Source organism: Podarcis tiliguerta (genome assembly GCF_965153285.1).
Source record: "Podarcis tiliguerta genome assembly, chromosome: 10".
In the NCBI taxonomy this organism is placed as follows: domain Eukaryota; kingdom Metazoa; phylum Chordata; class Lepidosauria; order Squamata; family Lacertidae; genus Podarcis; species Podarcis tiliguerta.
In genome coordinates, this window is record NC_139543.1 from 21,138,301 (window position 1) to 21,153,879 (window position 15,579).

Below are 15,579 nucleotides of genomic sequence, written 5' to 3' on the forward strand. Positions count from 1 at the left end.
GCTTCAAGTCTTCAACCAGTCTTATTGTGGCCTGAATATTTCATGTTTTAGATGCCCAAGTCCCACTTATGCTCAATGGAGCTTAATCCCAGGTTAGTGTGCACAGTGGATTAATTCCGAAAAGGAGTTAATTTAGGCCTCTAAGCACTGTGGAAAGCAGAGTGATCGGCTTTCATTTTTAAAATGGCGTTGCTTTTGTTTTGCCTTTGTAGTTCACCATTTTTACCTTCACAGGTTAAGAAAAAAGCACAGAGTCGTTTTGTTTCCTTATTGCTCCAGCTGGCGTCATGTGCCACTTAACCTGGGACTAGGCTCCATTAAGCACAAATATATTTACTTCTGTGCAAAAACCACAGCAGAATTAAATGTCTGTGCCTCTTTCTGAAGTCTGCACAATTTGCATCTGGCCAGGCTGGGAGGACTCTTAAACGTCCCCGCTTGTATTTATTGTGTGGCAGTAATTTCAGAAAATAACTTCTCGGGAGTACCTGATCTGGGGAGTTCAACCACAGGAAAGATTCATCATGGTTGGTAGGATGAAAGAAAGGGCAAATTGCAGAGATTCCAAGGGCAGGAAAATGAGACAGAAGCAGGGAATGAAAGTACAGCAAGCTGGGGAAAGCAGAACCTCTTTAGGACTGCAGGGATCCCTATAGTCTGGTGTCCAAAAAACGTGCTCATTTATCACAGCTCTGGCTCCATGCAGCTTAACCCCCCACAGAGCTTAGGGTTGTTTTCATTTGTATCCTTTCCTTTAAAGGTCCTCAAGAAGGCTGTCTGCACAGTGTGACTTATACATCTATGATCCATCTTCAGACGCTGCAGAATTACCTCAGGCTGGTAAGGATCAGCTTAGTTCTGCCTTAGCAGCGTTCATCTTTCTCCACCGCAATCGTTTTGTAAAAATTAACAAACTTCTTGTCTTTTCTAACTGTTTGGGGGACAATCTCCTGAGCTCTGCCCTTCTACAGTGCTCTCTAGAAGGGAGCCAGTGCTCGAACCTCTGCAATATACAGATTTTTTTCCTCATTTGTCTTCTCTGCCAAGAGCCAAATATGTTATGGACTGATTCAGATACCCAAGTTTCTCATGGATCTTACCATGATGACAGAACCCATGTTGAAGTGGGAGTAAAATAGTTGTGTGACTGCACCCTCAGTCCTCTTCTTGAGATCTTTTAAACTACAGTGGTACCTCGGGTTACATACGCTTCAGGTTACATACGCTTCAGGTTGCAGACTCCGCTAACCCAGAAATATTACCTCAGGTTAAGAACTTTGCTTCAGGATGAGAACAGAAATCGTGCAGTGGCGGCAGTGGGAGGCCCCATTAGCTAAAGTGGTGCTTCAGGTTAAGAACAGTTTCAGGTTAAGAACGGACCTCCGGAACGAATTAAGTACATAACCAGAGGTACCACTGTAATTGGCTCCTGGTTGCTTTTGAGCAATTGGAATCTTTTATGGCTATGTCGCCACTACGACAAGTGGTTCCATTCTGCTGCTCTGAAAAATGAATTAGCAAAGCAGCCACTCTAGAAAGGCACAAAACAGTGTTGACACAGAATATTTTCTCCCGGTCTTTGGGCTTTGAAGAATGCAAGTCTTAACTCTTATTGTCTTGCTGGTTTTCACTACCTGTGCCTGAATGCTATTGCTTTCTTAAGGCTATAAAGAGAGCCTTGCTGGGTCAGTTCCAAGGTCCACTTTGATCCGGCACCCTGTTCCCAAAAAGTTGCCCAGGTGCAAAGTCCACAGACGAGCTGTGATGGCAACCAGCCCTCCCATACCAGCAAATGTGATTCAGAGGAGCACTGCCTCTGAACATGGGTGCTGCATTTAACTATCAGGGCAACAGAACTATCATGTAACACCGGTCTTGAAAGACCTACATTGGCTCCCAGTACGTTTCCAAGCACAATTCAAAGTGCTGGTGTTGACCTTTAAAGCCCTAAATGGCCTCGGCCCAGTATACCTGAAGGAGCATCTCCACCCCCATCATTCAGCCCAGACTCTGAGGTCCAGCACCGAGGGCCTTCTGGCGGTTCCCTCACTGCGAGAAGCTAAGTTACAGGTTAGGCAGAGGGCCTTCTTGGTAGTGGCACCCGCCCTGTGGAACACACTCCCACCAGATGTCAAAGAGAAAAATAACTACTAAACTTTTAGAAGACATCTGAAGGCAGCCCTGTTTAGGGAAGCTTTTAATGTTTGATGTATTACAGTATTTTAATATTTTTTTGGAAGCCGCCTAGAGTGGCTGGGGAAGCCCAGCCAGATGGGCAGGGTATAAATAATAAATATTATTATTATTATTATTATTATTATTATTATTATTATTATTATTATTATTATAAGATGGGGAACTAATTCTCAGACCCAAGTGCAAGTTTCTGGCCCCCTGGACTGCACCATTCCATTGCCTCATTCACCAGCCCTTCACATGCTTTTGCCAGGCTGGAACGAGTCAGATTATAACATTGTGAGTTGCATTTGTTGCTCTCTCTCTCTCTCCACTTTCACCTCTAATTCCCCACCTACCGCTGACAGGTTGTCCTTGAGGGAATGCAGACCTCAGCCTGCAAACAGCTAACCCTTCCCTGCTATAAAGCTTCACTAAAGTTTCGTACACCGAGTTCACTTACTATAAAGTTCTTTTTACTATCTGTTTCCACTTAAAAGCATGGAAGCAAATTCTCAGGAGTGGCAAGTTAGCCTTCAAAGGACATGGCTATTACAGTGGCAGAGAGCTAATTTAGTCCTCTTGGAATTCAATTTGTAAACTTATCTTCAGAACCCTTTACAGGTAGTTAGGTTGCTAGGAAACTGAGACACGAGCGTTAGATTTCGTTCCGGGAATAGCAGCACAGGAAACGCAGAATACCGTATTTTTTGCTCTATAACACGCACCAGACCATAACACACACATAGTTTTTAGAGGAGGAAAACAAGAAAAAAATATTCTAAACGAAACAGTGGATGTATCATTTTTGTGGTTCATGCTGTGGCCACAGACATGTGATCTGACGGTGAGTTTGGGGTAGCCCAATGCAAAAATCCTGAGGATCCATGTGGATGCATGCTAAAGTCGCCCTAAAGTCCCAGGAGCGCTAGACGTCACAGGGGCGCTGGGGGAGTGAACGGGAAGCAAGAGAAGGAGAACGATCCCACCCACCCACCCACACACAGAGTATCAATCCTAAAGTCGCAGGAGAGTGCAGGGGCGCTGGGAGAGTGAAGGGGAAGCAGGAGGAGGAGAACGATAGCTCAAGCACACACACACACACACACACACAGCCCCTACAGTGGCTAATCCAAAATCGGACAGCAAAAAACTGCAGGCAGGGGCAAAGAGCACGGGGTAGTTTTAAAGCAGCCAACCCCGCTCTGCTTCTCTCCCTCCTCCCCGGCTCGGCTCACTGACAGGAGCCGCTTACACCCGCTTTGCTGTTTCAAAGCGAGCCACGGACTGCTCACAACTGCAGCAGATTCCCCTGCCATCTGTAGGCATTCGCTCCATAACACGCACAGACATTTCCCCTTACTTTCTAGGAGGAAAAAACTGTGTGTTATGGAGCGAAAATTACGGTACTTGATAAGCCCTCCTCTGTAGTTATTCTATCCAGATACATAGATTTTTTTAAAAAAAAAAACACCAAATCATGCTCACAGTCCAAAGAATTGCACGGTTCATTCTGCGCAGCCAAGGGGATTCCCAAATAGCAGGACTGCGCGCCATTGCTTTTGACACTTGATAAAATGTCACAGGGATCTACTGGTTAAAGGGGAGAAAATACAACAACTCTGCTGAGCATAACAATGTCCTTGGATGCACCCAAAGTAGCACTTTACATCCTGGCATTTTATATTAAATGGCATTTTGATTTTCTGTTTCAGGGGTAATAACTGACTGGTGTCTTTGTTAACATTCACTCTAGTTAATACATTATAAAGTACAGTGGTACCCCGGTTTAAGAACAGCCCTGTTTACGAATGATTCGGGTTACGAACTCCACAAAACCGGAAGTAGAATCCCGGTTCGCAAACTTTACCTCAGTCTAAGAATGGAAGCTGAACGGTGGGAGGGCACCGGCGGCGGGAGGCCTCATTAGGGAAAGTGCGCCTCGGTTTAAGGATGGTTTCGGTTTAAGAATGGACTGAGGTACCACTGTACCTTGGGTTACAGACACTTCAGGTTACAGACGCTTCGGGTTACAGACTGCACTAACCCGGAGGTAGTACCTCTTGTTAAGAACTTTACCTCAGGATGAGAACAGAAAACATGCTTGGTGGCGGCGGGAGGCCCCATTAGCTAAAGTGGTACCTCAAGTTAAGAACAGTTTAAGGTTAAAAATGGACCTCCGGAACGAATTAAGTTCTTAACCCAAGGTACCACTGTACTAAGAATAAAAAGCAACGTTATAGGGGCACTCATCCTTTCAGACTTGCGATGCAGGGATGGTAGAATGGTCCTTAATGCTTTTATGAACCCTGAATAGAAACAGAGCAATTAACTGTTATCATTTTATAAGCTGCTGGCTGTGAGCATTTCTTTCCTCATTGAAATGGGTACCAGGTGGCCACCCATGTTCTAATTACATTTTTAAAAAATCTGTAAGGCTTCAATCCTACATAGCAGGTTCTTGGAAGCAAAGTCCCTTTTAATTCAGTGGGACTTGCTTTTGGGTAGACATCTATGTGACTGCACTATAAGCAATGTCTGAAGAACAATAAACACCTCTTTTCATTCATTTTAAAACAGGCCTGTGAAAGTACATATAAATATTACTGTGTTTATCTATAGGTGGAACAGTACCGCAATATTATCTTCCATGGTCCGGAAGGAAGCTTGCAAGATTATGTGGCGTACCAAATAGCCCTCTGTATGAAGGTAAGAAGATAAAACAACATACAACATTTTGGCAGGGGGCATGGAGGGTGGGTAGAAAGAGCCTATTACTCACCGTTGCTGAATTTGTGAACTTTAACACAGCACAAGCAACTGGCTGCAGGATTCAGCTGTGAAATTGTCAAAGTGAAGATAGATTCTGATTTCTCTAAGGAGCAACTTGCAGAATTATTCATCAACAGCGGTAAGATGATTTTAATAAATCAGCGGAGGCTGGGATTAAAAACAAGAAGGCTTACTTTGAATGATGTCTACAAAGGGAATAGTAGACCAAAGCACTTTGTGCACCCTATGGCATATTTTTAATCTAACTTTTCAGAAACTCCAGAGAAAAAAATTGATGTTATGAAAAAGAGACAGAGCCTAAACTGAAGACAAAATTTAATGCCAAGCTTTGAATAGTTTTATTTTATAAATGTGAGGATAGGTCTGGGATTTAAAAATTCTTTCCCCCCCCCTAAAAATACAATTATTATACATGATATTATTGCTTGTAAGCCGCTCTGAGCCCGGCCTTGGCTGGGGAGGGCGGGGTATAAATAAAAAATTATTATTATTATTATTATTATTATTATTATTATTAGGAAATATTTAATTCATATGAATAGCATAAAATGAAATGAAATGAAGGTAAATTAAAGTTGTTTTATAGGTATTATAAGGAATAGGCAGAATTCTCTCAATATTTCATTCCCATACTGAACCTCATGCATCTACATCTCTCAGGATTCACCCAGAGTGTTTCCACCTCTAAATCATTCTTCACTGATGATTGTAGGAATAACACTCCCAAGAGATTTACAGGCATCTCATACGTCTGTCTAGCACAGACATAGGCAAACTCGGCCCTCCAGATGTTTTGAGACTACAATTCCCATCATCCCTGACCACTGGTCCTGTTAGCTAGGGATGGTGGGAGTTGTAGTCCCAAAACATCTGGAGGGCTGCGTTTGCCTATGCCTGGTCTAGCAAAATGAAATAAAGAACAAATGATGATGACGTGACCCCCACCAAGTGCATCCCTGACTATTTTGATTGGGCTGGTCTAACAGTCTAACTTGTCTTTAACAAACAAGTGGAACTTTTTCAAAATACAGTAGTACCTCAGGTTACATACACTTCAGGTTACATTTGCTTCAGGTTACAGACTCCACTAACCCAGAAATAGTGCTTCAGGTTAAGAACTTTGCTTCAGGATGAGAACAGAAATCGTGCTCCGGCGGCGCTGTGGCAGCTAGAGGCCCCATTCCCTAAAGTGGTGCTTTAGGTTAAGGTTAAGAACAGTTTCAGGTTAAGTACGGACCTCCGGAACGAATTAAGTACTTAACCTGAGGTACCACTGTAACTAAGTTAGTTGTTTCAGTTTAAAAGTTAGGTTTATAAGTGTCAGGCTTCAAGGAATTGGTTTCCCTCCCTTCCCCCACCCAGCAGTAGATAAGCAGAACAAAGTCAACCAGTTAGAATTCTTTAATAATCACAACAAGGGATAACAAATGTCTCCCTTTAAGAATGGCGGTGTTTCTAATTAAGGCTACACTCCGCCCCGCCTGTCCCTTTCAATCCACACCACCTCCACATCTGGTACCCTGAGCTTGAAGTCGCTACGCTTTGCTTTCTGTTCAGCAACTTTTTCAGCTCTCCTAGAACGGGGGGAGGGGGGAGGGGGATGCTGTCCAATGACTATGAATCTGTTAACCCTCTCTCTTCCAGTGTGTTTCTTCTCCTAGCTGCTCTTCATCCGGTATTTCCCAGCTTTTCCCTTCTGATCTATGCCCCTCTGCAAACCGCTGTTCTAAATCTCTACTGTCCTCCTGCTCCTGGGGAGATTCAGGATCAGGGGGAGGAGGCGGCACCCACCATGGCTCCTCATTGTAGCCCTTCTCAGCACCATCCCTGACAATAAGCAAAGTTGTCAAAAGTGTGCGTCTGTTTTGCCGGACACAAAGGCTGGAGACAGAAAATGTATTTGTTTAGTTAAGAGAGTTGAGAGGAGTCTAACTGAGGCACCAGTTCCCATTGCCCTGTTGCCTCTGCTCAATCTAAGGTGGGCAGAACCCAGTATCCTGGGGGAGATGTACGTTGCCCTCTTCTCGGTCAACCGAACAATCATTTGGTAAGCAGAGAAAAACCGATAACCTTCCCTCTGCTGATCTGTGGAGGGAAGGGCTGTGTGCTTCTTTGTGTGAGAGAGAGGGGGCACTATTCTCACTTTTGGTTAGACCCCCAACTGCTAGCTTGTGGCCCTTGGAGAGATAGCCAAGCAGGAATGTGGCCCTTGAGCCAAGGAAGGTTAGTCACCCCTTCCATGAGATATTTGGGGGGCAAAGGCGGGGTGGACAAAAGCAGCATCAAAGTTCCTACATGCTCTAGATATGTTCTTATTATGAAAAATGCATGTTGTAAATCGAGAGAGGCAGTCTCCCTCTGCCAGCCACAATAAGCTCTTTGTATCCACAGGTTGCCTGATCCCCGTGAAACAGCCTTCTGTAAACAACAGAACCATTGTAATTTTAGAGAATTTGGAAAAAGCGACATTATTGGAATTACTGGGGGAGTTTCTTCAACCCCTTGAAAACCGTGGCTCTGAGAACCCCTACACTATTAAGAAAGGTACAGAAATGTTTTTTGTTTCTCTAGGGTTCACTATTATGGAAAACACACTTTTAAAGTATCTGAAGATGTGTGTATGCACACAAAAGCTCATACCAATAACAAACTTAGTTGGTCTCTAAGGTGCTACTGGAAGGAATTTTCTTTATTTTGTTTTAAAGAGCAGAGTTTTCTTTGGAAGTTTGCCCTTGACACAGGCTTAGCACAAACACATGCCGGCCTGCACCTGACTCCTCCCTGATCTCTCTGCAGTGCATCACACTGAGCTAAGCCATAGCCTTAGCAGGGCACCTGAACCCAGGCTCATGGATTAGCTCTCTCCAGACAAACCACAAGCTATCAGCAAGGTTCATCATATGGTTTGAGGCTTAGCTCAGTACAGAATGACAGGGGAGTGGCATACGAACCCTGCCACAGTGATATGTAATCCATTTAAATGAGCTTGCATTTTGAGTCTGGTTCTTGATTAGCTCTATCACCTGGATGTTTTATGTTGAGTTTTTCCTCTCTATTGGTTGTTTTGTTTTGGTTTTGTTTAGCCAATGGTGCGTCTGAAGCTTATTACTTCCACGAGAATTGTTTTCTTATGGGGACCATTGCAAAATCTCGGCTTCAAGGCTCTGACCTGATGGTTCAGCAACATTTCCTCTGGGTTCAGCTAAGATGGGACGGAGAACCGATCCACGGCCTCCTGCAAAGGTTCTTACGAAGGAAGGTTTTAAGCAAGGTAGGAGCAGGCCTGCTTGAGTTTCAGGTCACTGTTCACTACAAAAGGTGCTCGCCGTTACTAGAACCAAATAAATTAATAAGAAAACTAAAGCTCTTCCATTTTGGAGGACAAAGAAGTGAGCCTTTGTATACAGCTCAATAAGCTTCTGTGATTTAGTTTATGAATTGAGATACAGTTAAACCTCTGTTGTCGAATGTAATCCGTTCCGGAAGTCCGTTCCGAAATGTTTGACAACCGAGGTGCGGCTTCCAATTGGTTGCAAGAGCTGCCTGCACTCAAGCGGAAGCCGCGTCAGATGTTCAGCTTCCGAAAAACGTTTGAAAACCGGAGCATTTACTTCTGGGTTTCGGCATTTGGGAGCTGAAAAGTTTGAAAACTGAGCCATTCGGGAGCCGAGGTCTGACTGTATATATTTATAAATACACAGATGGAACTTCGTCATCATTCCTACATACTAGCAACAAACTAGTAACTTTCATGCATAAGCCTTTCTTAAATCAAATTGCAGAATTGCTTTCGAGAGGCCTTGGCTTATTGGTAGTCAATTACATCAAGAATACGTGTTACGGAGGCATTTTCTGTCTGCTGTAACTGCTACCGTTTAAGACTTCAATAGAGGTGTAGTGTGTACTGGAGGTGTTGTATGGACTGTTTAAGTTAAATGTTATTAGTAATATGTAAACTGATCTTAATTGATGTATAGTAAAGTTTATTTTAAAAAAAGAAAGAAAAAGAAAAATTCACCCAACTGTACTGCAGCAGTGTTGAGTTGTTGCCTGATGATAAGCTCTCATCCTTCAGGTTTGTCACGGACACATAATAATAAATGATAATAATAATAATAATAATAATAATAATAATAATAATAATAATAATTAATTTATTTATACCCTGCCCTTCTGGCTGAGTTTCCCCAGCCACTCTGGGCGGCTCCCAATTGAGTGTTAAAAATAATTCGTAAGGGATGGAAACCACTTCAGATCGGTTTTTAAAAGCAGTGGCACCTCTGCACACTGCACATATTACAACATAAACACCCCAAACACACCCTTGACACTAACTTCCTATTCTTTTCATTGTGCTATTTTACATTTGTTAACCTATACACATTTCATTATTATTAATTTCCATTTCTTCCTATTGGTATACTTTCTTTATATTTCATGATTCATTCTACGTCTGCCCAGAGGTTAGCATTATCACAGTAATTTCTATTATATTCTTCCAAAATTATCCAATCTTTATTAACTTTTTGTATTGAGTTTCTTCTTATTCTTCTTTTCATCTTTGTGAGTTGTAGATATTCAATCATTCTCACTTGCCTGTCTGTTTTGGTGGGGATGTTGTCACTTTTCCAATTCTTACCTATTAGAATCCTAGCCACTGTAGTTGGAGTATAAAAGAATAAGAGAATTTTGGGATATCATATATAATGAAATTAAGAAGATTCTTAAATTTTCATTCCCAAAAAAGCCTGAAGGCTTCCTCTTAGGAACAATGCCCACCAAAATAAAGAAAAATATGAGACCCCTTTTCATGTACGCAATCACTGGGTAGATTCTTCTTCTTCTTCTTCTTCTTCTTCTTCTTCTTCTTCTTCTTCTTCTTCTTCTTCTTCCCCTCCTCCTCCTCCTCCTCCTCCTCCTCCTCTGATTGTAGGTCTCCTGGCAGCATGGAGAGCTTCAAATCCTAGTTAGCAATGGATGGTTTATCATCCTACTCCCTTTGAAATGAAGTCATAAATCATTGCTGCTTAGTGGAACTGGTGTGTTTGTCAGGAACTAGCTTTAAGTGATTTTCTTGAGCCTGCGGTGGCAGAGAGATGTTCTCGAGAATGTGTGGCAGAGAGAAATTTAGCAAGTGTGACTTTTTCTGCAAGCAGCACCTGAGAGGCAGTTCTTTGTCTCACAGTGATTAGGAGACCCTGAAGCCAACATGGATTAAGAGATGGAAACCTCAAGGATGTGAGCCCATTGTAAAAGGAAAGCTAGCTATACATTGCTGCTTTGAAATTTAGATATGTTAGGTTTGTTGTGTTCTTTCCACATTCAAGGCACACCACATACATCATCACAGTAATCATTAAAATATTTGTGTAAGGTATACTATAGTCTATAGAGCTATAGTTCCACAGTAGTTAGTGATGTCACTGAAATTTTTGTATTTTGACTCTCAAAAATACAGTCGTACCTTGGAAGTCGAATGGAATCCATTCCGGAAATCCATTCAACTTCCAAAACATTCGAAAACCAAATTGTGGCTGCTGATTGGCTGCAGGATGCTCCTGCAGCCAATCAGAAGTCATGGAAGCCCCATCGGACATCTGGGTTCCAAAATAACGTTTGCAAACCGGAACAGTCACTTCCAGGTTTGTGGCATTTGGGAGCCAAAACGTCTGAGTTCCAGGGCGTTTGGGATCCAAGGTACGACTGTACAAGCATCCAGAATTCATAATGTCTGCTTCAATAGAAGATGAACATTGCAGTGTTATAATTCTTCTTGGGCTTGGATTTTTATTTGAGCTAAAAAAGATCTCAGCTTCTTCCACCCCCACATCAATCCAGTTTTCTTCCAGACTCCTCTTCCCTTTCCTTCCTCTTCCCTAAACTACCTTCTTCTGCTGTTCCAGCGGGAGATAGGTTGAATAATGAACCAAGCAAGGGATTCATAAGGTACCAGGTAATCGTGATGAAATTCCTCCCTCCCACTTGGTGCTTATGAAACAGCAGCAACCATGTAAAAAACAACAGGGAGGGAGGGGGAGTTCTGGGGCTTTTAGTGCATTCCTAGAAAAGGTTCCTAGAAAAGGGGACGCGGGTGGCGCTGTGGGTAAAACCTCAGCGCCTAGGACTTGCCGATCGCATGGTCGGTGGTTCGAATCCCCGCGGCGGGGTGAGCTCCCGTCGTTCAGTCCCAGCTCCTGCCCACCTAGCAGTTCGAAAGCACCCTTAAGTGCAAGTAGATAAATAGGGACCGCTTTATAGCGGGAAGGTAAACGGCATCTCCGTGTGCTGCTCTGGTGCCGGTTTGCCAGAGCAGCTTCGTCACGCTGGCCACGTGACCCGGAAGTGTCTCTGGACAGCGCTGGCTCCTGGCCTCTAGAGTGAGATGAGCACACAACCCTAGAGTCTGTCAAGACTGGCCCGTATGGGCAGGGGTACCTTTACCTAGGAAAGGTTCATATAGGAGCCAAGTTTTATCTTGGGGATTTTGGAGAAAGCTCATGAAAGGTGTGCTTTCTGTGATGAACTTCCAGAGAGCACTCATCACCAGTAATATCTGCCACTCCACATATGAACTGAAACAGCAAAGTATTGTAGTATTCAATGTTGGGTTGGAAGTGCAAAACATTTCCCTGTGGTGAGAGCAAGATGAATATATAGTGGGATCCTATATGTCTATGCAGAAGCAAGTCTCGTTGAGTTCGATGGGATTTGCTCCCAGATGAGTAGGTATAGGATTGCAGATTTACATTATTCAAAATGAGCCAATAATGTATACAGGGTGGTGAATTAGGGTTACCTTGGTGCAGATGTTTATGCATTTTATACTAATATATACACAACCCTCGTCGTGATATTCCCTTTTAAAATTAATTTCAATTAAATGTCCACAACAGGACTATGAAAGCAGCACTTTAAAAAAAAACACAACACCACACACACACACACACACACACACACACAACGGTATCTTTCCACAGCTGGTCTGACTGCACAGCAGAAAGCCCTGCTTCTAATGAGATTAGGAAGAACATGAGTTATTTCTTATGAAAGGATTTCCTTTTTAGCTCTTGCCTCAAAGCAAGGCATTATCCCTTAACTGAATACTTGTGTATGGTTCTTCTGTCGTTTCCTGATCTCTGCCTCTATCTTTGTTAAATGCCTGGAGTGCTCCCCGTTGTCTACAAGTGTTTTTTAATTGAAAACGAGCAAAATGGAAGAAAGGGCATAAATGCGGCGAAATAGCTTCAGCAAATGAGCAAACCGACACAATGAGAACTGAAAGAAGAATTTGAAATTTGAAGTCATTGATAGCAGTAGGCCTCCGCTGTGTGGGAGAGCCTTAGTACTTGGCCCTTTCTTTATACAGTTGTTATAAAACAAGAGAACCCTCTTTTTTGTGAGAGGTGTAAGATTAGGTAAAGGTAAAGGTACCCCTGCCCGTTCGGGCCAGACTTGCCAGACTCTAGGGTTGTGCGCTCATCTCACTCTATAGGCCGGGAGCCAGCGCTGTCTGCAGACACTTCCGGGTCACGTGGCCAGCGTGACAAGCTGCATCTGGCAAGCCAGCGCAGCACACGGAACGCCGTTTACCTTCCCGCTAGTAAGCGGTCCCTATTTATCTACTTGCACCTGGGAGTGCTTTCGAACTGCTAGGTTGGCAGGCGCTGGGCCGAATGACGGGAGCGCACCCCGCCGCGGGGATTCAAACCGCCGACCATGCGATTGGCAAGTCCTAGGTGCTGAGGTTTTACCCACAGCGCAACCCGTGTCCCAGTGTAAGATTATTTACACTGAAACAAAACAACTCTGGGTGCAAGTTTTTTTTTTATAATAATATTTATTAGCATTTTCATTTTCAGCAAACACCATACAATTTTTACATTTCTTTTCATCACCTATATTTTGACTCTCTCAAGTCATTGACTTCTCCCCATCCCTCCAAACTGACTTTCTAGCTTCCAATCATAATTTCATCCACATTTCTCATTCCACCTATCTACCTTTCTTTTTGCTTTGATATTCTTTTTAATTGTAAACAACATTCTACTTTTGACTAGCAAACCTTTAAATCAGTCCTGTTAGTTTTGTAAAATGTTTACAATGCTCTTTCAAATACATAATAAATTTACTTCAGTCTTTTTCAAACTGTTGGTCTTGCCGGTCTCAGATTTTTCCAGACCGTTTTGCCAGTTCTACATATTCAATCATCTTATTTTGCCATTCTTCTAGTGTCGGAATTTCTTGCTGCTTCCATTTCTGGGCTAAAAGAATCCTTGCTGCTGTTGTAGCATATAAAAATAGAGTATATTCTTTCTTGAGAATCTCTTCTCCTAGAATACCTAGCAGGAAAGCTTCTGGTTTCTTATGAAAAGTGTTCTTAAACACTTTCTTAATTTCATCATATATCATATCCCAGTATGCTTTCACCTTGGGTTGGACAAGTCCAACTATCTGTCTTCTTTGGCAATCACTTGTAGCCGAGTTAGATTGTCTTCTATAAACACGTTTTTAACAGTGGTTTTGAAGGCGCCTGTGCGTGAATTTGTTTTTTGTGTGTAGATCAGTGCACGCTGACCAACGCACAGTCTTCGCAGTAAGACTCTATTCCGATGGCATGAGTATCACAACGACCAGTAGATTCTTATCTGCTGCATCCTTCACCCACCTTTCAGCCGTTGTAACATACCGCTTATTATCCGCCTGTTCTGCCATTGAGGACTTTTTGGATTATCCTTTGTCTAGCTCCTCCCCTTTGACCTTACCACCTTGGGTGACCCTGCTGGGAGCACGAGACTCCTGATGGCTTTGCTCACAAGGGTCATAGGAATGTGCAAGCCCACTCACCATGACAAGGTGATGATCCAGTGAATGAGTTCTCCATCAGTAGACCCTAGTGGGCTTATTTGGTGGTGAAGCAGTGCCCAGTGTCTGCATCTCGGGCCCTTTAGCAATGCTACTGCAATGGCATTGTGGGAAATTGAAATGATGAATAGACTTAAAGCATTGCTGACAGGACTGATGCATTTTCGCCTTCCCAGATCGAGACTTTTCACCACCAATGTACTGGTCGGAACTTGTGCCCAGGTAGCATTAAATGTTAATTGGGAGAAAAGTTACAGCCCCAAAGGCTTCATTTGTTCCTTTGTAACATTAGATGTGCAGCAGTCATATTCCCCAAGCTTGTCCTGGCAAGATGGCTTAAGCAAGAGCATCTGCACACTGCTGGCGACACCGTTGTTTCTTGCTATATGTAATGTTATGCCTTGTTCCCTCTTGAGGTGGTGATGATATGCCAGTTGAAGGCAGACTTCATAGCCAATATCTCTGTAACGCTTCTACTGGGACTTAAGTGTGAATGCTTCGTATAGAATTAGGCTTTATTCATCTATTGGGATGTTCTTCTTTTTTAAAAAGCCCCATTAAAATGTACAACCCTTGTCCATTATTATAGGGCTTGCTCAAGAAATCAGTTGATGTTACTACCACCGGAAGGGCAAAACAAAACACTCCATAGTTTCAAATATTAAAATTTTGGTTCACATTAGAAGCTGGAGCATCCTACTGACTTTGCGTCTTCTTAAAATTGTTTACCTTTAGGTGTGCTTTGGAGTTTCAGGCCACTACTTGTGTTGTTTCAAAAGAACTGAAATGTTTTCATCTTTCCGAGTTTGGAAATAATTCACACATGCCTGTACACCATTTGATATCTTATTGCTTGGTCACTCAACACATTGACTTTTAGCCATGAAAGCTCCATCGAAAAGCACTTGTATTTATAGTGATGAGAAGTGAGAAGGACAGGTGTCTTGGTGGTATTTGATCCATGGTGGGGTTTTCACACGAGCAGTGACTGCTTGATGCTGCTGTTATCAAGGAATGAGCATGCAAGTGTTCGTTTTAGTGAAACCTACTGCTTACGTACAGCATATTGCGTTGTGAAGTTGCTTTCCTTCTTCAAAGAGGTCCAAAACCAATCATCTGCTCTCTCTCCAGTTCAAAGGAAAAATGCCTCCTCCGTGTGATCCAGTGTGCAAGATCATAGATTGGATTCTCGCAGTCTGGCACCAACTCAATTCATGTTTATCACGGCTTGGTGCACCTGAAGCACTTGTTGGACCAAAGCATTTTCTGTCTTGTCCGGTGGTGCCTGGTCACAGCCACACAACAGTGAAGTAAGTCTTGTCGTTTAATCTTCATTAATGATACAGTGCAGCAGTGACATCCTTAAAATACTTACTTCTCCAGTACATCACTGTAATCTATTCTAGCACCACTAATTCAAATTTATAGAGTTTCCCAATCTTTCTCCCATGGCTGTACTCTCTCTAATTTTGTGTTACACCGTGCCTTCTTGGCAGCCATTTTGCGACTGGCACCCACAGCTCTTTCTCAAAATTCAAAATGTACCTGCTGCTTAAAAAAGGTTGGCAAGCCCTGATGTACTGCTTAATTACAATCATGTACAACACACAGCGTTGTGTAGGGACGCGGGTGTCCCCGTAGGGACGCGGGTGGCGCTGTGGGTAAAAGCCTCAGCGCCTAGGGCTTGCCGATCGCAAGGTCGGCGGTTCGAATCCCCGCGGCGGGGTGCGCTCCCGCTGTTCGGTCCCA

At 43.2% G+C, this 15,579-nt stretch overlaps 1 protein-coding gene across 1 annotated transcript in view; it reads left to right on the forward strand.

Moving 5' to 3' along the window:
• CTTNBP2 (cortactin binding protein 2) overlaps positions 1-15,579 on the forward strand; it is a 121,206-nt gene that overhangs the window by 89,379 nt on the left and 16,248 nt on the right. The window contains 6 exon segments of the mRNA XM_083399325.1: positions 761-840; positions 4,798-4,884; positions 4,987-5,086; positions 7,360-7,512; positions 8,052-8,239; positions 14,962-15,140. Of these exon segments, the coding sequence (XP_083255451.1) occupies positions 761-840; positions 4,798-4,884; positions 4,987-5,086; positions 7,360-7,512; positions 8,052-8,239; positions 14,962-15,140 (787 nt within the window).